The sequence below is a fragment of the Prorops nasuta genome, unplaced genomic scaffold (assembly GCF_024137725.1).
Source record: "Prorops nasuta isolate Cenicafe-Biocafe unplaced genomic scaffold, Cenicafe_Pnas_1.2 PNAS00008, whole genome shotgun sequence".
In the NCBI taxonomy this organism is placed as follows: Eukaryota; Metazoa; Arthropoda; class Insecta; order Hymenoptera; family Bethylidae; genus Prorops; species Prorops nasuta.
Genome location: NW_027116805.1, coordinates 7,378,831 through 7,402,497, shown reverse-complemented (window position 1 = coordinate 7,402,497; position 23,667 = coordinate 7,378,831). Strand labels below are relative to the sequence as shown.

Sequence of the window (23,667 nt, the reverse complement as noted above, 5' to 3'; positions counted from 1 at the left end):
TCAGTAATGTTTATAAAATATTTGATAGCAGAATAATATTTATTTAATAATTTAGAAGGTATACAAGTAAATATTTACTTCTTTATAGTCAGATTATTTTTGGTCATATAAATAAAGCTATAATACATTTTAATTAGTAGCTTTTGGAAATAAATTAATTGTTAAAAAAAATAGTAAATGTTAGACCATACAGTTTCAAGCTGTTGATTCAAATCGAATCTTGTTATACCTAGATACATATGATATAAAGATAATTTTAGTAATGCCCATTGTTGTATAAATATCAACTTCCACCATGACCACCTATCTACACTATTATTTAATCTATCTCCATAAATGGAGTTTATGCAGCATCTTGACATTTCCAAGAATGCAGACATCCTTTGTTGTGTCTTTAAAGTATATTCTACCCCACGCATTAGATCATTCATTCTCAAAATAAGTAGCATCTGTCGATTAACTCTTTGCAATACTGAGCTAATTTGTGGCAAAAAGTTTGGAACATCTTTTTGAAATAATTCTTTTTCATGCACTGTATATTTTGTTTTTCTTACACCAGTTGCGATAGCATTCCAAGATCTACCAGATACCATACAAGCTAATAAACCATACATATCACCAACACCTAAGTTAATAGAGTGTAATTTTATAGCAGGTATATTTCCTTCTAGTATAGCCAACCATAATTTGGAATATTCACAACGAAATTCATCTGTTAATTGAGCATATAATCCATGATCTAACAGTATAACTTCAGTTTCACGGTTGTTCTTCCTAACTAAAATATTACCAGGATGTGGATCAGAGTGTACAAAACCATTTATAAAAATCATATGGCTGTATAAGGTTGCCAATTTATTACTGATTTCAAATGGATTTATTTTGTATTTATTGAGGTACTCTAAATCATTAACTTGACCACCCTCCAAAAATTCCATTGTTAAGACACGTGAAGAAGTTAGATTCCAATATATTTTTGGTACTTTTAACCATTGATAAGCAGAAAACATATTTTTTACTTTTTCAGCATTTTTACCTTCACCATAGAAATCTAGTTCCTGTGGAATATTACGTTTAGTTTCATCTACGAGCCACTCAAATTTAAATTCTGGGAAAACTATAGATGTTATCCAAACTAATCCTGCCATTGTTTTTATATCTGTATAAGAATTTGCTTTTACACTTTTATGCTGAATCTTAACAGCTACTGTCTCCCCACTTTTCAATACTGCTTTATGAACCTGAGCTAAACTTGCAGTACCTAAAGGTTTTGGATTGATACTTTCAAATATATTATATGGATCAGTTTTAAAATCCTCTTGTATCACTGCTAGCACATCTTTGAAAGATGACTCAGGTGCAGCACTATATAAAACTTTTAAGGTATCAATATATTCCTTAGGTATTAAGTAGTCAAGGGAACCAAGGTGTTGTCCTACTTTTATATAAACACCTTTGTTAGTACAACAAAGATTTAAAAGCTTTTCTGCGCCAAATGTGTGAACTTTTGATTTCAACTCTAAATATTCAGAAGATGTTTTATCTAAATTGCTTTTATATAACGTATTTCTGTAATGACTACCTATTATAAATACAGTAATTGCTGCACGACCCAATCTTACTATACCGATTGATCCAATATCATAATCATTAGCTCTGAGGGAAGCCAAGGTACCCAATCCTAAAACTCCAATGGTAGTAGTTTTCAAAATATTTCTTGATAAAAGCATTATAAATCTTAATGCAATCTAAAAATAAAACAAATTTTCTTATACTAATATAAGTAATAAAAACATATTCTTTGATTAAAATGTAAATATTTATTTAAGCATTTGCATAAGGTCTGCTCATATATTTCTAATTATAAATAAAAACTTTTAAAAAACCATAAATTAAAAAAAAATAACATTTTCTATGACAAAATAATCTATAAAATATATATATATGTTATTTTTTATAATAATATTGATAAACCTTAATTACCTATAGGATTTGTCAGATAATTGCCTTACCACACATTAACTCTTATATTTTTACAAATTTAGATTTTATTTTAATAATAATCAAGATAAACCGTAATAAAATCAATGAAAAAATTAATGTTTAAAATTTTGTGCATGAAGTTAACCTTTAAATATTAAAGTCCATATCTTACGCAACATGTTCAATGATTTCCGTATTGAATTAACACATTCCGCGTAAATCACTCAAATTGCATTTAAATTTGTTTCTGGCGTTTAACACCAAACAAAGTGAAAGCTACTTCTGATGTTTCTCATCACGGTTTTTTCAACTTAAACTAAAACCAAATGTGTCAAGCTTCAAATTAGAAGACATAAATTGTAAAATTGTAATGGCGATGATAGAACAGGTTGAAATAATCTCATCAGTAACATATTAGATATAAATTACAAATATTATTAAAAAAAAAATCATATACTTTTACATGTTATTTAATTTAATAATGATTGCATACAAAATATTTATTTACAAAAAGTGCACTTTTTGTTTAAAATTCATTTATAATGACTTTTAAATATAATTACATAGCATAAATTTGCAGGTCACTTTTATATATAAAACATTTTATTTCAGTATGTCTTCAATTTATTTCATTAATTTTTTAGTTGTTATAAATATGTGAAAAGATTATCCATGTACCTACAAAGAAAATAATACAAATAGCATGGACAATGATAAGTTTTGAACAGATACTAAAATTATAATACGTGATACTTGTTAATCACGTAAATATAACATAGCAAAATATGTTAAGTTTTGTTTACAAATAAACCATTCTATTTCTAATAAGACAATTATTCCATTATGTATAGTACATTATATATAAATACTATTCTATTAATATACAATAAGAGTATCTCTCCAATGGTGCTTTGGCAGTATATTTTGCATAGCACCATACAAGTGCAGTTTATTTTATATAGTGATGTCTTGTTTTCCTTTGTACTTTTCCTTTATTTCATTTAATTTTCATTCGTTTATACTGCTACTAGGAAGTAAAAACTCTTGAATATAATTAACAGTCTGTTTCTATTAAGTTTCGCCTGTTTCTTTTTTTTACTTTATTTATTACATAAATAAATATAGACCTGAATTTTTTTAAATACATCTCTAATAACATTACAAGTATTCTTAAATAATGTTCAAGAGTTACAATTTTATATTTACATTTGTAATAGCTATTTCCATTGCGTATTGGATATTAGTGTTACATGAAGAAAATCATTCTTCCAAAAATAGTACTACTATTAGAATACATAATTTAAGTGATTCCTAACAAAAAATATTTAAGTTTTTATATTTGTATTCTTTGTAATCTCAGTAGTAATAACTATTTAGCTTGATATATAAATTTAAAGTTTATAATTTTTTTCTCATTGAATTTAAATAAAAGAATTAATGGATTTTTTTTCATGAAAAGTAAACTTGAAATCAAGAAATGTGATTAGTTATGCCTGATATGTTTCTTGTATAACTACTAGATGGGAGATTACTGAATCTCTTGATGTTAGGGATGCTATAATTAAAAACTAAAAATTTAGTTATTGTAATTATTGTGTTAAGGAATTTAGAAATTTGCTTTAAAAAGAAAAAACATTTCTTGTAAAGAGGAAAAGAGGAAAAATTTAAAAGCTTCTATTAATGTCACATTAATAGAACTGAATCAACTAAATGAAGTGATAATAGTCTTGTATGCTTCTGCTACAAGAGTCTATACCAAATTTTATAATTCTTGACTCCAGATCAGATTTTTAAAATTCGCGCGTGAGCATGTAGAATACTATTAAATTTAAAATTTCATTGCACCTTATAAATAATGATTGAAATTGAAACTGTACCTTTTTGTCACTTTCAATAATGGTTTAAAAATCATTTTCATAATTAAACTCTTAAATTATTAATTTTCTATTTTACCTTCATAAAAGGATTCACACTTTTCTAATAAGCGAAGGACTGGATTAATATTATATGGAAACAGAGCTTTTGATACTAATCTATCTATGGCTAAACGTAATCTTATTAATATTGTCATGGTATCATCAAGTTCTCTGCCACAGCAAGAAACAAATTCAGCCCAGTTTCGTCGAATGTACTTTAAAAACCTTAGTAAATACAACAAAAAACAAGTTTCATTACTAACAAGTAAGTCTAAAAGAACATCTGGATCATGAGATACAGCATGTATGAATTGTATAAAAGTTAAAGATGGACTGAGCATATGGCCCAAATCATTCTGGGGTGGACCCCTATAAAAGAGACCAACAGCAACATCTAAACAGCACACCATGCCTTCAATCAGGAAATCATCTTGATCATGAAACATCTGTACAACCCATTGAGATAATGGCATTTCTGGATGAAAAGGCATTAGTGACTTCACACACTGATCAAGCTGTCTTAATACTTCTCGTATACTTCGTTCTATAACAGCCATATCTGCATCTAGATCTTCAGTATCAGATGCCAATGAGGAATCACTGGTATCACTACGCGTTTCTTTAACAGTCACTGCTACACTTTTTAATACTAAAAGTACAACTTTCTGCAGAAGAGGCCGATCTCCTTCACCTGAACCTCCACCAAATCTTCCAGAGCCATGTCTGTAAGGTAAGGAATCCAATAATCTCCAATCTTTTACAGCTCTCACAACCAAATGTGCTAAAGAGCAGGGCTCATCAGGTAAATTGTCTTGTAATGCCAAAGTACTTCCATAGCATAATACTTCATTGAACAGTCCAAGCAAGTGTCTCCATATAACACCAGGAATACTACCATTTAATAGTTCAACCAAGTTGTCCAACTGAGAGTAGAAAAGCTTTGTATCAATTACTGACAAATTTGCTTTAACAGATATAATTGATTCCCATAAGTCTAGAAATGTTATAACAGCTGATTCATGTTGTGGTGTGTATGAGCCTAATATAGTATCAAATTTAGAAACTAGTATTGTCCATTTAGATTCTAAAGCTTTGACACATAATGCCTTTACTTGCATACTGTCAAAACTATCTGCATCAGAAATTGTAATTGTATTACAATGTGAAGGAGGTACAGAATTATCTGTTTCATCCAGTGGATGAATACTGCAGTCTTTATGCTCAACAACCCTTTTGACAACATCTAAAGTAAAAAGCATCTGGCTAGGTGAATGTGTGTTTACCAAAGATTGAGTAAGTCTCTCCAACCATGATGATTCTATATTTTCCTTAGTAATAATAAAAAATGAAGCCAAAGTTCGACTTGCGGCAAAAGATATAAATTTATCATTTATATGAGAAAGATCTATGATTTGATCAATAATGCTATGTTCATTTCTGGCCAGGGCTTCACAAACACCTGCTACTCTGCTGCACATAACACCTCTTGTGTTTTGCTTAATGGCTAAGTCAAAAAGTAACTGCAATGCACTTAAGAACTCTAATGTTTTATCTGTCTCCCATTCAGATATAATTGAAGAGCGGTAATTGCCATCCGCAGTTTTCACTGTCATACTTGTAAATGGCTTTCTTAAACTGCTTTCTGGCACATTGCACAAACATTGTGCCAATAAACTATTTTGAAATTTTTCTATATCATTGAGTGGATCTTTATCATCATCTCCATTTTCAATACGTTGCTTCTTTTTAACAGGCTCCTCCATTGCGTTGCCAGGAGGATATTTGTAATGGTGCAAAAGCACCATTAGCAATGTCCTGCTTCTGTTGATTATTCAATTTCTATAATTGCATGGTTAATTTCTATCAAGTAATCTTCATTTTGGATGGCATTTTCACTCAAACCATTTAATAACAGTTTCAAGTTGTACCCACAAAGCATTAGATTACAATGAAACTCGTTTAATATTTTCTGTAACATATACAAAGAAAAATAAGAAAATTTATTCATACAAAAATTCAAAAATTATCACTTAAAAAAAATTCGATTTGAAATTTTTGTCCAATTTTAAAAACCGAATACTATATAAAGTCAATATTTTTATCGACAACAATAGATTGTTCACGTAAAAAGTTTATTATACCTCGAAAGTAAAAAATGTGCTAGCTATGACTGTAAAAAAATACTATTTCGTGGAACGTAATTTAAAATCAATGCAATGTTAAAGAAAAGAAAACAAGAATAGTGATACAAAAAAATGCTTTTGATCGAAAATAGTGGTTATATTATAGTAAGCGAAAAAAAAAATAAAACTTACCACATAAACGTCAGTTAGCTTCTTTCTTTTTGTAAAAAATCCATGTAATTAAAATTGAAGATTGGAAGTTTTGCAGATATAAATTGCAATAGGTACACCGTATTTAGTGGATGGTTCACGGTTCACATTAAACAGCTGATAATTGTTACTGCAGAACAGAGATATTTCATAGCAGATTTAACACCAAGTGGAATGTAAAATATCGTAAACGTAGTAGTTAAAGAAATGTACGTTGGTAGAAGCTGCACATGTAATAGATAAAAGCGTAAAAGCGACGCTTACCAAAGAATACGGAGATTCCAACAAAAGGTTACTTTACCAATAGCACAGATTAATCTGGAATCGTTTGTAAATCAATCAATCTCACAGTATAATGTTAAGCTGGGCTTTTTCCACTTAACGGAATAAATATATTAATGTTTGGGATGGAAGAAATTCTTTTGACTAGGAAGTGACTGAGCACTCGACTGCTTTGCTCTGTTGCCACGTATACACATGCTACCGAGTAAAAATGAGAAATCGTCATTTAATCCGTTTAATCGATAGTATGGCCCTGCAAAACAATTTATATCTTATATCGAGCGGGAAAACGTCTATCCGATAATGCATTAGTACTAAATTGCTTATGTTTGATATGTATTTTTCCGATGGCATTATGCAGAGCTGCGTAACACAGTAGCTCCCTGTCTCACATTCCACAAGATACTGAATAACAATTACATCAAACCCATTAATAATTGATTCCCAATTGTCATAAGTCGTTCTAAAATATTGTGATAATGTTTTATTAAGCCTTTCCCTCGTTAAAAGTGGCCCAATTCTCTAAATTGTATAATAAATACAATAGGTGGACGATTGGCAACTGCGCATTGATTGCTACCACTACACAGGCAATAACCTGCGTCCTGCAAGCCTGCAGCGGGCAGCGGCTGGCAGCGGCTACAGCGGCCACCCTGCCTGCTGCAGTGCAGTGCAGCGGTTGCAACTTGCAACCTGCACTCTACAGTTATCAACCATTACCAGCGCGAGCTGCTGCCATCCAGTGGTGCCAGAAATGATGCTTTTGCAAGTAAAACACAGTCACGTGCCCTATGTAAATATACGTTTGTGGTACGTGTATGTATCCCCCTCCACTCAGCTATTCACTGTGAAAACACCAATTCTGGTATCACTGCTGCCAGTAAGGCCAGCAGCAATCTTATTGTTGTTTGCCGTGATTAAATGATATTTTGTTTTTCAACTTTAAACTCTGAATTAGTCTAAATATCTCTGCGATAGTCATTGCTGCGTTGCTGCACTCTTACACAACCAGAAACTATTGTTTTTTCCATACAATTATCTCCATCATGCAATTTATCGATCTATTTACTATTTTAAACTAATGTCATCTTTTATATGATAAAATTCTATTCCATAGACAAAGAACAGTAAAAGTACTTACACTTATTATATTCTTTATAATTTTCAAAAATGATCTTGAATTGTCGCAAAACATACCGAGCGGTTTGTTAATTCTCTACTACTGATCCTGTATATATTTAGATGGTATATGAATAATTATGAGAGAAATATATTCCTGTATCACTTTTAATTTTAGCTCTTAATGATTAAAAATTTGCGTAATTTTTTATCATTCTTATTGGTAGATCAATCAATCGATCTTTTATTGGTCTTCACACAGCTTCGTCAGCTAGCTCTTATATCCATGCTCTGAATTCTGATGTATCTTCATCAGAAGAACATTCTTTCTAAAAAATAATTGTGTTATACATATTCCAGCTATTATTAGCTTCTTATTTATGGTAGTATATTAAACTTTTATACTGCGTTAATGAGACATGTGTCTTAAAATTAAAATAAACCGAAATTCTATTTTTTAATTCTATAGAGTAATTAATGCTGACATATGAATTAAATAATACTTGCAACAGAAAATCAAACCAAATACTTCACTAGTATATTTACGTTGGATATTATTTTATCACTTGTATTTTTTCATTTTCCTTTTTAAACTTAATTTTTCTATAAGAAATTTTTATTTTTCATTTGTATTAATTTTTATGAAAGTTATTTTAATAATCAAAAAATATACTCTACGTGCGAGCTCGCCAGCTGGACTTTTTAAAATAATCCTTAATTTTTATTAATCTGTTTTTTTTATTAATTTCATTTTAGTTAGTTATGCAAGAAAAGATAATGTTTTATTTGTTTCTATGAATAAATTAAAAGATCAAAATGATAAATACGTACAGTATATTTTAACAATTTAAATGACTCTTCAAAAAATAAAATCGAATGAAAAATTAAGTTTAAAAAGAAAAATGAAAAGTACAAGAAATAAAATATTATCTAATGCAAATATGTGAGTGAAATATTTTATTTTACATTCTGTTTTAGCCATTATTTGGTATTTCCATATTATTTATTCAATCATATAACGAATTTTGTTTATTACACTTTTAAAAGATGTCTGATTAGTACAGTAGGTATCTAGTGGGGCACCTTAAACATGTTGTACTTATTATTTGAAAGTATTAGTTGTGCTAAGAGATGCATAAGTGGTAATTTGTTTAAGTAGATTTGAAAAATAAGATAATATTTACAAAAATCTTTTCACAAGCAATCCTTTATTTCTTTTTTAAGTAGAAAATGTTAAATTATTTATTCATTGATTTATGTACCCAAGACTCAGTGGTTTCTGATTCAAAAGTAAATTTTATAATAAAAGTATATTTGAAGAAATAACTTTATTTAAAGCAAGCCCTACAAACCTTTTGTTTTGTAGTAAAATATACAACATAAAAATAAAAAATACAATTATTGCTTCATATGTAAGTGCAGTCAATACTTTTTTTTAGGGAATGCTTATAAAAATGTACATAAAATTATTAAGCTTATTAAAATATTTCACTGAGGTATTTTTTTATCTATAATGTAATTTTCATTTTTAAACTTTTATATACTTATAATTGAAAGAGTGTCAGCCCCATACATTTTACTATTTAATTTGAAAATCATTACTAATACCTTTTTTTATAAAAGCAGAATTATCCTTTTTCATATAAATAAATATTATTAGAAAACTTAGTTTAAACTTATGTATAGAATGAAAACACTTCAGTGGCACTATACTATTAGTTAACAAACTCTATCTAACATGTACAATATACAATTGCATTCTGTGCATTGCAATTTGTTAATCTAGTCCAATATCTATTTTCATCAGAATGTTGTAATAAACGTTTAAGAGCTGAAAATAATACATTTGTTGGCTATATTTGTAGCTTACATAAACATTAGAAATAAATAAAAACATTACTTTTTTCCTTTTTTTGATAGTGTAAATTGTATTAAAAGATTAATAATATTTATGTAATCAGCACTTATTCCTATAAAGGAGTAAAAATATTTATAAATAATAGATATATTATTCTAACAGGATTTAATTTACATAGATTATTTCATTTTATAATGCAAACTGCTTGATGTTTTACTTATAATCCACTAATATTTACTCAATCAAATTTTTGCTGCATTTATTATTAGATTATTTATTTTGTAATTATTTGTTGTAACTTATTATAATAATGTACTTAAAAAATATTTACGTATCATAATCTTCATCAATATTAGTAGACTGAGCATAATTACATGTTACTTGATTAGCTGTGTTTATATTAGAATTACTACTCATAGTCATTGGATTAACCTCTGTATAAAAATTTGGTTGACTAATGTTAAATGTTGGAGGTACAGTTATTTGAAATTCAGCAACTTGTTTTATTGGCTCAATCTTTATATCATTTACATCTATGCCTAAAGATTCTCCCTTCTGTTCTTTGCTTGTATCCACATCTATCCTCCTGTCTACATCAATAGGTATTCCTGCTTGTTTGTTTATTCTAAAATATAAGACTTTGATTATGTTTATAAAATGCAGATTATTATGGTAGTTTTTTTTAACAGAAATTCTCTTAGTTTAGTAGCTTAGTTAAATGTTAAATTATATAAAAAAACTCCTTAAATATAAATTTTACCTATAATTTTATAATTTAGCTCAACTAATAAATTAACATTTCAATACAAAAGATTTACCTGGGTTCAGAATGTTGAACAGGTGGTAAATGTTCTGTTGTACTGGCTATATTAACAGCTACAGATGGTGTCAATGGTGGTGACTGTATTTCTTCATCCTGACCAGATACATCTGGCAAGTTTTTTACTAAATCCTTTAAAAAGTCAAATCGACTTTCGGATAAAATACATTGTTTCCTATAAAATATATACTTTCTTCAATATCAAATATTTCTATTAATGTTCATTATATTATTACTTACATGTGAGATGGACTAAGTGTTTTTGCTCTTTTCGCACTTGTAAACTCCATAGTTTTTGTAAGTAAAGAGTGTACGAACAACTCTAAAGTTCTAGGTATTTTATTAATCAAGGAAAACTTTAATTAACTTAAGCATGTGTTTATTTTAATAAAACTCAAAATTTAAATTAAATTTTATAGATTTAAAAATAGCAAATATAATGTACACCAGACGTTCAAAATTACTTAAATTTCTTAATATAATTAGGTATAGTAAAATTGATAGTTAAATAACTTGAACCAATATTTTATAAGAAATAGTTGTAATTATTATAATACTAAAATTCTTAAAAATTTGATTTTTTAACAAAACTGAACTTGAAGAAAAAATTTCAAGTAAATAAATAGACTAAAAGGATATATATTATGATTGGAACAGCTTGTGCAACTTTTCCAACCTCATCATCAGTTCGCATGATCTTCTTAATTCGTCCCTATATTTAAAAAAATCGATTTGTTTCAATTATATTTTAAGGATAAGAATTTAAATCTATTGGAAAATAATGTAACAAATCATTAAGGTTAAATAAAAATCATGAGCTTCCAATTTCCTATAAATTTATATATAAGTACATGTATAATCAAACACATTTTCCTCCAAGCATTGATCAGAGCATAGATTTTCTTTTGATAGAAATTTTCACATAATTGTAAAATTAAATTATTGCTTACCGCTGGAAAACGCGCATTGTATTTGTTTTTCTTGCTTGGCATTTTAATTAAGAATTATTATAGATCTATACATATATTATATATATAAAAAATTACACATTTATATATACACATGTGTGTATGTATGCACATTTACTACTTTGGGAATATTGCAGTATGTACATGTATATGCTATATCTCAAAATTAAATGTATTTGTTTATTTCGAAAAAAAAAACAAAAGATATCTCTAAATACTGCCAAAAAAACAAGCTTTCTTCCGTCTTTCTAAAGAATGGAACGTTCAAAATTATGACTGATGGACAGACAATCAACCGTATTACTGTTCCATTTCAGAATGAACACTGTAGTAACGCGTGTTTAAAGTAAACCGTATAATTAAAACAGCCTGAACTAAATAAAGTATAATTATTAGTTTAATTGCCTCATCTACTATAATGAAAAGTGTTGAATAAAAGTAATTTACTGTTTATATATTGATTATAAAATTTATTTTTTTGTATTTCTTACGAATTCTGTGACGCATATCCGCATATCACGATCTTGATATTGAATTATTCAATATTAACATAACCTTAAACTCGATTTCACTAATTTTTCTATTTCTGAATATTGCTCATTTATTGTTATTATTATTATTATAATCAATGTTACAGCAATTTAAATGTTAACTTATAATATTTGTTTGCTTTCAATCAGTAGGAAATTGAAACAAACATTTCATTTTTCACTCTTCACTTTTTAATTATCTATTCATGCAACAATAACTATCCACAATACATATACATTTATTTTAAATAAACAAAATTTAGGTATAGTGCTCAATTGATAAAGGTATAAATACCATATATAAATATCACTATCTTATAATTCTTCTCATATTTTGCAACTTTTGATGATACAATTGTAGAGAAATAGTTTCTAAAATAAAAGTATTTTATGCATCACATATGCAGATAATAAAAATTAATGAATATTATAACTATATTAGTATTCATTGTATGAATAAAACTAATAGTTATAATTAAGAATATATAAAGCATTCCAATTTCATTGAGCATTTATATAAAAATTATTTTATTAAATAATTTATGATTAGGTCAATAAGAGTTTAATATTGATTTCGACCTCCACGATTGTAACCTCCACTACCACGCTGGTATCCTCCACCACTGATATTGCCCCTTTGATAACCACTGTTTGAACTATTTGCATGGTTACCACTTTGATTCCATCCACTTTGAACTCTTCCACCTCTACCTCTATTTCCACCACCTCTCTGATGTTCATCTCTTTTTTGATAATCATCGGTTCTACTATCACTTTGGTAGCTTCCACTGTACCGATTGTCACCCTGATAATGACCTCTATTATCAGTCTGATAATTTCTGTTTCCTTGATTATTACTGTAATAATTAGTTCCCTGAGGCTGTTCATATCTTTGGGGCTGTTGCTGCTGTTGATAATTAATGTTCTGTCCAAAATTTTGTGCAGCATCCTTGTTATCACGATATCCTCCACTTCCACGACCTCCTCCCCCACCTCTACCTCCACTACCACCACTTCCTCTTCCTTGTCCTCCACCTCTGCCTCCCCTAGAATAATAAATGTTTTATCAAATAATCTTTCAATTTTATAAATTGAATAATTATTGTTTTACCTGAATGAGGGAGGTCCGGCTACTCGGTCCTTTTGCCAAGGAGGCATTTCAGGTGGAGGTGGTTCTTGTTCATAAGGTCTACCTCCTCTATCAGGAACATTTCCTATAATAACAGAGTTAACCTTGCTTCGGGTATTTTTACGAACAGATGCATTACTAGTCTTTTCAAGAATAGCCAAATCTTCTCGAGCAGCCAATAAATCAGCTAAGTCCACATTTGGCTGCCTATACATTAATTCTCTTTTAGCCTTATATCTTGAATTAACTTCATCTTCTTGGACCTTTAATCTTTCCGACCACTATATAAAATTAAGATCAATAAGAAATGTAATTTTAATTTAATTATAAAAAGTAACTTATTAGTTTTTTCATACCAAAAATGATTGAATGGTAACATCAAGACGTTTTAATAACATTTCACGTCTTATTGTATATTCTTTATGTAATTCTTGTTGCAGTTCACTTAATTTCTCCCACTGGGCAGGAGAAAATTCGCAAATAGCTATAGGTTTACTCAGTACCTCAGGAGGAACTTGATTAATAACTTCCTTCAGCTTGGTTTCAAGCCTTGAAAACAATACTTGTGGTGTTATTGTATCTGGTGGCTTTTCAAATTTCAAAGCTACTAGCATATCTTTCAAATGTTTGGCTGTATTACTTTCATTCTATATGAAAACAAAATTTAATTGAAAAAAGAATTCTGATATATTAGGGTCATTTCACATCAAAACATACAGATTTTAGAATAAATGTTGTTTACTTTCATTTTTTTGCAATCTTAATACTTCATAGAGGATGGAACTCAAAGAAAACAGGTGCACAAAAAGTTATAACATTTAGAAATGAGAAACCAAATCAAAGTAAACAAAAATTTACTCAAAAATCTGTGGGTTTTGACTTTGAATGGCTTATTAGAAAAATATTATATTAACTGTATTTACAATTGTAAGCTCCATCAAAGTTTTTTCCTCAGGTTTGTTTACTGAAAGTATCTTACTAGCCATGAGCTCAGCTGCTAAAAATTCAAGTAAAAAAGCACAATTGCTTGAACTATCCAATCTTTGATTAACATCTCCAGTCATTAGTTTGCTATTGACACATCCCAATTCTTTCAAAAAAAAACTTAACTCTAATAAAAATGTGCTTGATTCATCAGGAGAAGAAATTGGATGAATAGTTTCATCTATATGATTAAAAGAAGCCAGCTGTTCAGACAACCAAGCAACAAGTTCTGTAAACTCCACAGACTTTGATCCATTTTTTAAAGCTTTGGAAAGTTTATCTTCATCATTTAAAGGACCTTTATATCTGTAATATTGAACAATGATCAGAATAAAATAAGTATTACCATTAATACTACATACTATTAATTAATTTTACAATAAATTATAACATTCCTGTTGTAATTCTTAAATTTAATCTAACAACTTACTGGATATTATTCAGTAGCTGAAGTAAACCCGATTCCATATTCTTAAAAAAGATTATATTAATTCTTATGTAGCAGAATTAATTTACATAGAATTGACAAAAGGGAATCTTCTATTGCAAAATAGATCTTTCATGAATTCAACACCGTCCACACCGGCTACGAAACCTCGAAACTTCATGTGATTTTACTTACCAGTCTGAAGCCAGTTCAGTTTAGGTAGTTTTAGGCGTTTTAGGAATTTTTAGGCCAGTTTACATTGTATACTTGTATAGGCTCTGATTGTTAAGGTATGTTTTCAATATGTCGCTTCATCAGAGCACCTTAAGGGCACCTTTCCAGCGAGAGAAGAAGCCGTCAGCCAAGCAGAATAGTAACGTCAAGAAAACAATTTACTTTTTAGCCGATACTGCATTACTATTGGCTAGCACAGGTTGCACACCGCACAACACAGTAGTCACACCAGCTGCACTATCCACCGCTATGTAACGCTTACCAAGCGGTGCAGCAAATTATTAAAGTTGACAATAGATGCTTGCAAATCCATAATCGTTTTTTTAGCACTGTGAAAAATACTCAGTATAATTTATTTATCAGTCAGTGTTATTTTAATTTGACTAATTATATCAAGTATCTTTTAGTGCAACTAAGCACTGTATTCATCGAGAGAAAAGAAAGTGTAGAGGGAAGTAGGCTGATAGATCTTCGATATATATATATATATTATAATAATTATAAAAATATATTTAAGAAAAAGATTATAAATATCTTTATTTAATTTTAATTATTTAAATGAAGAATATTTTGTGACAAATATATAAACTTATTTTTAATGGAATTAAACGTTGTAAAATTTAATAAAAAAAAGGTCTATTTTATTTAATATTATATATATAAATTTATAATTTGATTGGGGCATAGTTATATTATATATTGCTAGGTAAATAATATATATAATAATTCGTTAATTAAGTCGACAGCATGTGGACGTAAATAAAGTATAGTTAGTTCTCTCTTTGTAACTGAGGTATCAGCTTTTTATATAGAACTTTTGAAACTCTTTTTCTATGTTATATGTATATACCACGTAAGAAATTTGTTTGCAAACTTACATAAATTAATATATTTATACTGTCCACGCTCTGGTTCGAAATAAAACAATACACCCTATATAATTAAATGCTTAAGCAAATGTGGGCAAAGGTCAAATTCTTCTTCTAATGATAGTATAGAGGAAGCGCTTCGTTACAATTCTAACGGTAAACCAAAAGTGTCTTTGAAATTTCAACTAAAAACTGGTTTGAAAAAAAATATATCCTTCGGCGATTTTGTCCTTGGTATACGCAAAGCACTAGTGAGTTTACATGAATAAAATTGCAGTGCGTTAATTTACGATTTTATTCACAGCTTTCTCAGCCTTAATTTTTAGTAAACTTGGTGAACTTTAGATGTTTACTCATTGCTTTTGTTGAATCAATTAAATAACCCAGTTAACAATCATTTTACAATTACCATTGATATATTCGACTTACTTCGGCATACTTCGGGTCTATCTGCTATCATTATCTTACTTGCTCTTATCGCATGGACATCAGGCTTTACTCTTCTATTTTGATTCCAAACTCCACTCTCGAATAGTTCTCAGGAGTCTTAGGTATTTTACGATTCGTGACAATGCTTTAATAAAGAAGTAAATTAAACTTAAAATGCAATAGGTGAGTTTCCCTATCCAATTAATCAGTTTATCCCTAAAGAATTCAATTTTATACCAGAACTAAAATTTAAGCTTGCCTATACTAATTTATTACTTACTTTTTTTCAATTATGTATAACAGTTTTATTTTCAAGTATTAACATAATTTTATTGTTTTTTAAAATTAAAATTTATTATAATTAAGCTTTATTTTATCTAGATAATATATTAGATAAAAATACTAATTGACAATTTTTTGCTTATGATTTAATAGTAATTTATATAGCTGATTAAAATTATGGATTTTGATTATGGCATTGTTGGATTTATTTGGTGATTAAATTGTAATGTCATAATGGGTTAATGAATTGAATTATATATAACCTTTCTTATATTAATCTGCTGAAATGACTAATTATCAAAAAGCTAGGGTTATTATTAAAATTTATTTTTTTTTCCTTCATTTATGAATTGTGTTTTTACAGGCTAAGAGTAAATAGATGTCTGTCTAACGCACAGTGTTTAGGAAAGCTGGAATATCCAAAATGAGTCTTCTTTCTGTAATAAAAAAGTCATCCATTGCACATATTTTAATTGCAATTACATTTTTTACATCAGGTTTGATTATCAATTTCTTCCAATGTATTTTATATTTTGGATTAAGACCATTTTCCAAGTACCTGTATCGCAAGATTAATTATTACTTTTTATATTCATTTTATTGTCGTAAGTATATATCTACAACATTCATTATTTTATTATATTAGTTATGCATAATTTATATTCTTTGATTTTAATTTTTTATTTTCTGTTTCAGAATTAGTTTTTCTAGCAGAGTGGTGGTCTGGCTCTGATGTTATTTTGTACATAGATAAAGAGGACTATGAAAAATATTATGGTAAAGAGCATGGATTTCTCTTAATGAACCATAGTTATGAGATAGATTGGCTTACAGGGTGGATGTTATGCGACCGTGTAAAAGTTTTAGGGGTAAGGAAGCTCAATCTATTCTTACAATGAGTTTTCAATTCAATTTATCAGTTTAATAGTAGTGATCAGGAGAAAATTTTTAAATTTTAGAATTGTAAGGCATATGCCAAAAAATCTATACAGTACATCCCAACATTAGGCTGGGCATGGAAATTTGCAGAAAGTATTTTCTTAGAAAGAAGTTGGGATAAAGATAAAGATATTATTGGTAGGCAAATTAAAGAATTAGCAGATTATCCTGATCCAATATGGGTAAGTTCATTTGAAGTGCAATTACATTTATTTTATTTAAATACATTAATAGATATAATTATATTTTACAGCTACTACTTTATCCAGAAGGTACACGCTTTACTCAAGAAAAACAAATAGCAAGTCAAAAGTTTGCACAAGAAAAAGGACTGACACTTTTAAAGCATCATTTAATTCCACGCACAAAAGGATTCACTGCTAGTTTGCCAAAAATGAGAGGAAAAGTACCTGCTATTTATGATGTTCAAATGGTTTTTAAGGTAAATGACCCTGTTAAACCAACTATGAAAAATCTTCTTTTGGGCAAAAGTGTAGAAGGTCACATGTATATGAAAAGAATACCATTGGAAGAAGTACCGACTGACGACGCAGCAGCTGCAGAATGGCTTCATAAACTTTATGAACAAAAAGTATACTATGGATAAAACAATATTCATATTTCCTTAACATTTAATTTTTAATTAACCGGTTATTTAACGTTTCTCAGGATCGTATGACAGAAAGTTTTCTCCAAACAGGAGATTTCTTTGCCACTAGTGGAGTACCCAAGACAGATATATTTAGATTGAAAAGACGTTTCTATTCCCTTCTCAATACATTGTTTTGGGCTGTAGCTGTTCTCGTGCCAATGCTCTATTATTTGATAAATTTGTTCCTTTCTGGTTCAACTATCTATTTTTCAATTGGAGTTGGCATTATAGTTTTATGTGAGTTTATATTTTTATTATACATTTAAAACAATTACAAGTATGAATTTTCAATTGATATATTATTTTCAGTTTACCTGTTGATGTACAAGACAATGGGCATGTCAGAAATAAGCAAAGCTTCGTCTTATGGAAAGGCGGATATTAAGAAAACAAAATAAATTAGAGAATTTCATTTATTTATATCACCAGTCATAGATATGTGAAAATTTGCTATCTGCACAAAAAACTGTGTGCATATTTCATTATGTATTGTGAAATACATACTTAATTTCAGTTTTCATTAAAAAGTTCAATTTATATTTTATTAAACTTAGATTAGATATGTGATTTTTTAATCACAGTTTTATAAACCTTTTTTTAAGTTAACATTTTTTCTTATATTGTAATTGTTACTATTGAATAAAAGCAAATATAATACACTTTATTCGTTTTCTGGTTTACGAGCGTTTGACTCGTGATGCTTTTCCTGATATCCTTCAGTTGGACTTGATACATAATTTACTTTCCTCAATTTTCCTTTTGCATCATAGTAACCATAGTGACCTTTAACTGTACCATCTTTAAAACGTTCTTCCAGTCTGTACTGCCTATTTTTACTGAAAGACAAAATATTTCTCAATCAAACATTACAATAGTAAAAAAACCTGTAATTTTACCTGTCACCCGTATCGAATCCAAAAACATAACTTTGTGGTCCATCATGACCTCGAATTTGAAACTCGACCCTGTCCCCATCTGGAGATAACTCTAAGGAGGTGGCTTCATTATTGTTCTTCGACTCATTCGAGAGTTCACCACTGGCTTTCGTCTCCACGCTCTCCTATAGATTAAATTAATAACTATTCTCAATTCACACACAGTTATTTTAAACCAATGTTTTGTTTAATTTGAATACCTCTTCGTAATTCTCAGGTGCATGATCTCTCACATAATTTGGTTTCTCATCCACCAATTTGTGATTTTTCAAATTTTTCATATATTTATTTTCGTATTCATCGCTTTCCTGGGAATTTCTGTGATTCTTATATTTTGGTTTATTGTTATATACGTAATTTTTTGTCGTTGAAGATGGAATTTCGGGGGGTCTTGGGTCTTGCTTTCTGGATCGATTGTAATTTCCTTTTTCATATGTATGACTCAATGTTTTCGGTGCTCTGTTTACTAACCGATGCAATCTTTTCCCCTGATAGTGAGGCTTGTAATACTGAACGTTATTATGAATCATATTTGGAGGCCGATAAAATAGACATTCCTGCTTTTTTCTAGCGGTTCCTCTTGGTTTGTAAACAGCTTCTTTGCATTTTGGAGAACATTTTGGATTATAAAGTATCAATGGATTTAAATTTTGAAGTTGTGGCAAATTAGAATATGTATTTTTTGGCACAACATATTTTACCGGTGGAATGTATGTATGCTCAAAAAATTGTATTTCTGACAAGACCATAAAAATGCAGTAAGTCTCAAAAATAAGCTGCAAAAAGAATCATAAATAATTTATTGCATTGCGATTGTTAATGATAATTTGTAAATTACTTTTTATTTTATTTATTCTTAAAAATAGATAATTAATGCAAAAGATATAATAATAAATAGAGATTTTTAGTTTTGTACTTCTGTATGACAATTCGATTCCTCTGACGTAGTTTAACTTTCATGTCTTCGTGGTCCATTGCACCCGGTGATTACTAAATTTACCGTATTCCGATACTGGTACAACACAAATTTATAATAGCATCGGAGACGTACTCAGACCATTAGAAAGTGTTTAGTCAAATTTATGGTTTATTTAGTTATTTTACTCAAAATTATTATAATATAATATTTTGCTTCTTCAAGCATCTAACGATTATTTTGATAGTGAATGAATATCAATTCAATTATCAAAGCGAACTTAGTTTTGATATTAAATATGGTCAATTTAATTGATACACTAAAATAATTTGTATGTAAATAAAAATATGAATAATTTATTTATAAAGAAGGTTTTAACTTTATTAGAAAAGTGTAGATAGCTATCTTGGCCAGATAATTATTATTATAAAGTAAAACGCACCAATTAAATAAAGAATGAACCAGTTTTTTAAATTTAATTTTAATATAAACTTACCAAGTATTTGATATACATTTTCTCGTTTATGCAAGGTGAACTGATTTGTACTGTCTGCCAAGTTTAATCTGTTTTGCCTTCAACTCTCACTTCCCCCAGTAAGATATTCTTGTGACACAATCAAACTTCTTACTTTCATTTACTTATTATATTATTGTAATCATATCCTTTCTATAAAAATTATTGTATTATTGTTAAATAAAATTGATTATAATATTAGAGAATTGCACTAATTTCATAAGTCCTCTAAATATAATTATTTTAAAGCAAACAATGATTAAATAAATTAAATTTGTAATTATAATGAAGCAGAGCTATTATACATATCTCGGAAAAAATGATTGAAATGATTAAAGTATCCTGTTTTATTGTTAATCTGTCAATCTTTCACAAATTATTCAATCAAAAACGTGACAGCATCCTGCTAATTATTGTACATATAGACGCTTGGTTCCTAAGCTGAATTAGTTATTCGTTAGGAAACGTCTAAGCTAACCGGATCAAGAGATGAAGAGTTTTCAAACATTGCTAATATTTACTATTTTAATATTGCTTCAGCAACAAGTGATGGTAAGCTCGATTATTTTTGTTCTATTATACAAAATATTTGTTAAGAATCTTTTTCTCCTATAGACATTAAAATGTCGTTCAGGAAATCAGCAGTACGACGATCAGTTTCAACAAATCTTACGCGTTTGTAAGAAACGTCTTTCGGGTCATAATCAGGATGATAATGATTCCTCAACAGATGAAAATGATGACGATAATTCTTCAAGATCAGAGGATGGCACTTTCGATAAAAAATTATTCCTCAAAAATAACAGATATAACAATAATCAAAATTCCAGGACTCAATATTACAAGTATAAATAATTATTTTTCATATGTGAATATTTTCTTAAAATAAATATGAAACGTTTTAGCACTAATAACAATAATTACAAAAATGGGCAGTCCTCGTATAATATGAATGGTGGTCGATCATATTTATCAAATTATACAACTGGATACCAAAGGAATGGATATTCTCGTAGCATGAATTATAATATGAACTCTAACCAGGGAAGATTAAGAAATACGGGAATGAACAACGAAAATTACAACAGCGAAAAAGATCATACTGTACTAATTTGTTATATCTTTTTAATGCTTTAATTTAAGTATTACTAATCGAAATATTTACTTTTTATTTCATAGTGCATTCTCCAATGTTTCTTTAATGAACTGAATGTGGTTTGTATTATTATACCTCTTATTAAATATTATAACAGTTAAAGTAAATAAGTTTTATAATACAGGTAGATCGCAGAGGATTTCCAGAAAAAAAGGCAGTGACAGAATTGATGATAGAAAATATACAGGACCCAGAATTACGAGACTTCATTGAACAATCAATTTCAGAATGCTTTCAATATCTTGGTTCAAACACACGGATGGATAAATGTGATTTTTCTCAACAATTGGCATCTTGCTTAGCTGACAAAGGCAGAGATGTAAGTTAAGTATACTTTAAAAAATAAATGATAAATATTTAACAAAGTAATTTTTACAGAGATGTGATGATTGGAATAGTTAATGACCAGCAGTATAAAAGACATATTATTTTACCATTCAATAGGAGTATTATTAAAAATGTATTATAAATATTAATGTATTGATTGAACAAATAAAAACAGTTTTTCAGTTCAACAAGCAATATAAATTGTATATTTCATTTTAGTTAAAAATGACAAGCCATTAAATTTATTCTCTGATCCAAAAGCAATACCTAAAATTTGTATATAATTTTATTTACAATCTAATATTGTATAAGCTACTATTTAATATTTACATTTTTATAGAAAATAGAATATGGAAAGCAAAGCTGTTCCTACATATACGGCAATTGAAAGAAAGAAATATTTTTATATAAAGTTTTAAAATTTAAGGGAAAACTTTTATACTTGATATATTATTTAATGGATGAAGACCATACTTAATTATTTGACTTTTTTCAAATTTTCAAACCGCTTCATTAAGTCATCAAAATCAATATCATCAACACCTGCAGGATTAGGAGGTAAATCACTCTCTGAAGGTACTGCTGGCAAATCTGGAATCTGGAAATCTTGCTGCGTAGGCATTTTAGATCTTGGCTGTGGCTTTGGTTGATCATCAGACTTTATTAAACAAAAATTAAGTCATTTCTTATAAATGATAGAATTTATAATAATTACAATCAAAAAATTAATAATAAAATATCTAACCTGTTTATTCAAATCAGGTGGAAAAGAACTACTATATGGAGGTGGCAAATCCTCTTCCTGTGGAAAGTAGGTAGAATAAATAAAATAACAAATGTATGCAAATTAAAAGAAAAAAAATGTATTATGCTTTATTTACTTACAGGTTTATTTGAGCTTGTATTATCCAATGGAATATTATATGAAAATGCAGCAGGATTAAAAGGTGTATTTTGGTCTTTACCATTTGAAGATTGAGGTGGAGGAGAGACAAAGCCTATGGATGGACCACTTTTCTCAGAGTTATTCTATAATGTTTAAAAATAAAAATTAATTTTTAAATTTATTTTAAATTACCTTTTTTGCATATTTACCATCATATTTAGGCCCTCCCCAGGATTTGGCAATAATGGAGGTGGAGGATAACCAATAAACCCCAATGGCTGTGGACCACCACTAGCAGTGTCCAAATTATTTCTTTCACCTCCATTGTTTCCTATATCAATTAACAATGCATCTTGACCCTCTGCCATTACTTGTGGATCTGGTTCATACTCAATGTTATAATTTTTAGCTATTTCTATTAAATACTTTTCAACAAGTAATTTAGATGGAGACTGTACGCTCATTTTATGTTTTAATTTTTCTGATATACTTGTGACACCTTCTTCTCTGCACAAATCTGTATATGGTTTTCCATATTTGGTTGTTAAAATATCTGCAATTATTTTGATCTCTTGCACATCGGTTTGAATACGGGGTGCCGCCCAGATAATAGTCGATATAGCCTCTGCTAGACCTTCATCCAAATTTCTACAAAGAAAAATATCAAATACGTAAACGATTATAGTAAAAACGTTTAGTAGTAAGGGAGTAAGATAGTTTAACTAATTTACTACTAACTTCATCTGTTGAATAAGCCCAAATCGGGCAAGTAGTAAATCGCAATACATTTCAAGAAGCTCCATAGCTTCAACCATGTAATCTTCCCTTATTATATGCTCTACTCTTATTTTTGCTCTTTCAACTTTTCCAGCAGCGATATAATCTGCAATCTCTTTTCTCGCTTTTTGAGCCAGTTCCGTCTTCTTCTTTTCTAACAGCTTTAATCTATTTATCGCCAATCTTAGATGCGTTTTTAGTTTTGTATAATTTGGCCCACTTGAAAACATTGTTGCAACTTGCAAATAGCCTATTATCGAGAAAAAAATAAAATTCAAATGGCGGTACTTCCGTCTACCTGAGCTGTCAACTGCTGCTGCCTCTCTGCATCATCGGCTGGAATAGATCCTCCTAATGTAACTGTAAGAGTGTAGACGGTGTAGACTGTAGTTGGCGTAGTAG

At 28.9% G+C, this 23,667-nt stretch overlaps 8 protein-coding genes across 13 annotated transcripts; 2 read left to right on the top strand and 6 right to left on the bottom strand.

The window, feature by feature from the left end:
• Positions 1 to 43: 43 nt before the first annotated feature.
• Positions 44 to 2,412, bottom strand: LOC136775979 (aarF domain-containing kinase 1-like). The gene is made up of 2 exons (XM_066731219.1): positions 1,984 to 2,412; positions 44 to 1,748 (listed from the first exon to the last, which is right to left on the bottom strand). Exon 2 carries the CDS (start codon positions 1,728 to 1,730, stop codon positions 162 to 164), a length of 1,569 nt encoding a protein of 522 aa, XP_066587316.1. The 5' UTR covers positions 1,731 to 1,748; positions 1,984 to 2,412; the 3' UTR covers positions 44 to 161.
• A 194-nt stretch (positions 2,413 to 2,606) lies between these two features.
• lin (protein lines homolog) lies at positions 2,607 to 7,246 on the bottom strand. Of its 4 annotated transcripts, none has more exons than XM_066731217.1 (4): positions 7,229 to 7,246; positions 6,534 to 6,767; positions 6,215 to 6,456; positions 2,607 to 5,868 (listed from the first exon to the last, which is right to left on the bottom strand). In XM_066731217.1, exon 4 carries the CDS (start codon positions 5,702 to 5,704, stop codon positions 3,920 to 3,922), a length of 1,785 nt encoding a protein of 594 aa, XP_066587314.1. In that variant the 5' UTR covers positions 5,705 to 5,868; positions 6,215 to 6,456; positions 6,534 to 6,767; positions 7,229 to 7,246; the 3' UTR covers positions 2,607 to 3,919. The 4 variants fall into 4 exon arrangements, with proteins under 4 accessions (XP_066587314.1, XP_066587313.1, XP_066587315.1 ...); XM_066731216.1 differs by lacking the exon at positions 7,229 to 7,246 and adding an exon at positions 6,935 to 7,169; XM_066731218.1 differs by lacking the exon at positions 7,229 to 7,246 and having other exon boundaries at positions 6,215 to 6,362; positions 6,497 to 7,169.
• Positions 7,247 to 8,461: 1,215 nt separating this feature from the next.
• On the bottom strand, positions 8,462 to 11,618 carry NC2alpha (negative cofactor 2 alpha). Its single transcript, XM_066731226.1, has 5 exons — positions 11,262 to 11,618; positions 10,951 to 11,023; positions 10,552 to 10,645; positions 10,310 to 10,486; positions 8,462 to 10,116 (listed from the first exon to the last, which is right to left on the bottom strand). Exons 1-5 carry the CDS (start codon positions 11,301 to 11,303, stop codon positions 9,819 to 9,821), a joined length of 684 nt encoding a protein of 227 aa, XP_066587323.1. The 5' UTR covers positions 11,304 to 11,618; the 3' UTR covers positions 8,462 to 9,818.
• A 403-nt stretch (positions 11,619 to 12,021) lies between these two features.
• Positions 12,022 to 15,168, bottom strand: LOC136775980 (protein FAM98A). Its single transcript, XM_066731220.1, has 5 exons — positions 14,353 to 15,168; positions 13,862 to 14,228; positions 13,295 to 13,585; positions 12,921 to 13,219; positions 12,022 to 12,855 (listed from the first exon to the last, which is right to left on the bottom strand). Exons 1-5 carry the CDS (start codon positions 14,388 to 14,390, stop codon positions 12,372 to 12,374), a joined length of 1,479 nt encoding a protein of 492 aa, XP_066587317.1. The 5' UTR covers positions 14,391 to 15,168; the 3' UTR covers positions 12,022 to 12,371.
• A 380-nt stretch (positions 15,169 to 15,548) lies between these two features.
• On the top strand, positions 15,549 to 18,413 carry LOC136775981 (1-acyl-sn-glycerol-3-phosphate acyltransferase gamma-like). Of its 3 annotated transcripts, XM_066731222.1 has the most exons (8): positions 15,549 to 15,686; positions 15,757 to 16,064; positions 16,528 to 16,768; positions 16,860 to 17,032; positions 17,123 to 17,284; positions 17,356 to 17,694; positions 17,772 to 17,991; positions 18,064 to 18,413. In XM_066731222.1, the coding sequence occupies exons 3-8, from the start codon at positions 16,588 to 16,590 to the stop codon at positions 18,150 to 18,152; spliced, it is 1,164 nt and encodes a 387-aa protein (XP_066587319.1). In that variant the 5' UTR covers positions 15,549 to 15,686; positions 15,757 to 16,064; positions 16,528 to 16,587; the 3' UTR covers positions 18,153 to 18,413. The 3 variants fall into 3 exon arrangements, with proteins under 3 accessions (XP_066587319.1, XP_066587320.1, XP_066587321.1); XM_066731223.1 differs by lacking the exon at positions 15,757 to 16,064 and having other exon boundaries at positions 15,567 to 15,703; XM_066731224.1 differs by lacking the exon at positions 15,757 to 16,064 and having other exon boundaries at positions 15,596 to 15,728.
• Positions 18,412 to 20,197, bottom strand: LOC136775982 (uncharacterized). The gene is made up of 4 exons (XM_066731225.1): positions 20,102 to 20,197; positions 18,890 to 19,465; positions 18,651 to 18,814; positions 18,412 to 18,590 (listed from the first exon to the last, which is right to left on the bottom strand). The coding sequence occupies exons 1-4, from the start codon at positions 20,117 to 20,119 to the stop codon at positions 18,416 to 18,418; spliced, it is 933 nt and encodes a 310-aa protein (XP_066587322.1). The 5' UTR covers positions 20,120 to 20,197; the 3' UTR covers positions 18,412 to 18,415.
• An 87-nt stretch (positions 20,198 to 20,284) lies between these two features.
• Positions 20,285 to 21,791, top strand: Obp59a (Odorant-binding protein 59a). Its single transcript, XM_066731214.1, has 6 exons — positions 20,285 to 20,671; positions 20,735 to 20,964; positions 21,025 to 21,223; positions 21,299 to 21,334; positions 21,400 to 21,594; positions 21,654 to 21,791. The coding sequence occupies exons 1-6, from the start codon at positions 20,609 to 20,611 to the stop codon at positions 21,675 to 21,677; spliced, it is 747 nt and encodes a 248-aa protein (XP_066587311.1). The 5' UTR covers positions 20,285 to 20,608; the 3' UTR covers positions 21,678 to 21,791.
• Positions 21,792 to 21,842: 51 nt separating this feature from the next.
• On the bottom strand, positions 21,843 to 23,633 carry Ist1 (IST1-like protein). Its single transcript, XM_066731213.1, has 5 exons — positions 23,227 to 23,633; positions 22,698 to 23,136; positions 22,488 to 22,631; positions 22,348 to 22,404; positions 21,843 to 22,260 (listed from the first exon to the last, which is right to left on the bottom strand). Exons 1-5 carry the CDS (start codon positions 23,493 to 23,495, stop codon positions 22,081 to 22,083), a joined length of 1,089 nt encoding a protein of 362 aa, XP_066587310.1. The 5' UTR covers positions 23,496 to 23,633; the 3' UTR covers positions 21,843 to 22,080.
• Between the last annotated feature and the right edge of the window lie 34 nt (positions 23,634 to 23,667).

Coding starts and splice junctions, on each gene's coding strand:
- LOC136775979 (XM_066731219.1), bottom strand. CDS start 1,730: ATGCTTTTATCAAGAAATATTTTGAAAACTACTACCATTGGAGTTTTA.
- lin (XM_066731217.1), bottom strand. CDS start 5,704: ATGGTGCTTTTGCACCATTACAAATATCCTCCTGGCAACGCAATGGAG.
- NC2alpha (XM_066731226.1), bottom strand. CDS start 11,303: ATGCCAAGCAAGAAAAACAAATACAATGCGCGTTTTCCAGCG. Junction 10,646..10,950: donor AGCTGTTCCAATCATAATAT/ATATCCTTTTAG, acceptor TTAATAAAATAC/CTAGAACTTTAGAGTTGTTC. Junction 10,117..10,309: donor GTTCAACATTCTGAACCCAG/GTAAATCTTTTG, acceptor CTTATATTTTAG/AATAAACAAACAAGCAGGAA.
- LOC136775980 (XM_066731220.1), bottom strand. CDS start 14,390: ATGGAATCGGGTTTACTTCAGCTACTGAATAATATCCA. Junction 13,586..13,861: donor CTTTGATGGAGCTTACAATT/GTAAATACAGTT, acceptor GTTTTCATATAG/AATGAAAGTAATACAGCCAA. Junction 13,220..13,294: donor TTACCATTCAATCATTTTTG/GTATGAAAAAAC, acceptor AATTTTATATAG/TGGTCGGAAAGATTAAAGGT.
- LOC136775981 (XM_066731222.1), top strand. CDS start 16,588: ATGAGTCTTCTTTCTGTAATAAAAAAGTCATCCATTGCACATATTTTA. Junction 16,769..16,859: donor TTTATATTCATTTTATTGTC/GTAAGTATATAT, acceptor TTTCTGTTTCAG/AATTAGTTTTTCTAGCAGAG. Junction 17,285..17,355: donor ATTATCCTGATCCAATATGG/GTAAGTTCATTT, acceptor TATATTTTACAG/CTACTACTTTATCCAGAAGG.
- LOC136775982 (XM_066731225.1), bottom strand. Junction 18,815..18,889: donor CACCTGAGAATTACGAAGAG/GTATTCAAATTA, acceptor TTTAATCTATAG/GAGAGCGTGGAGACGAAAGC. Junction 18,591..18,650: donor GGATTCGATACGGGTGACAG/GTAAAATTACAG, acceptor TTTGTCTTTCAG/TAAAAATAGGCAGTACAGAC.
- Obp59a (XM_066731214.1), top strand. CDS start 20,609: ATGAAGAGTTTTCAAACATTGCTAATATTTACTATTTTAATATTGCTT. Junction 21,335..21,399: donor TCTTTAATGAACTGAATGTG/GTTTGTATTATT, acceptor TTTATAATACAG/GTAGATCGCAGAGGATTTCC. Junction 21,595..21,653: donor TAGCTGACAAAGGCAGAGAT/GTAAGTTAAGTA, acceptor TAATTTTTACAG/AGATGTGATGATTGGAATAG.
- Ist1 (XM_066731213.1), bottom strand. CDS start 23,495: ATGTTTTCAAGTGGGCCAAATTATACAAAACTAAAAACGCATCTAAGA. Junction 23,137..23,226: donor GGGCTTATTCAACAGATGAA/GTTAGTAGTAAA, acceptor TTTTCTTTGTAG/AAATTTGGATGAAGGTCTAG. Junction 22,405..22,487: donor ATACAAGCTCAAATAAACCT/GTAAGTAAATAA, acceptor TACTTTCCACAG/GAAGAGGATTTGCCACCTCC.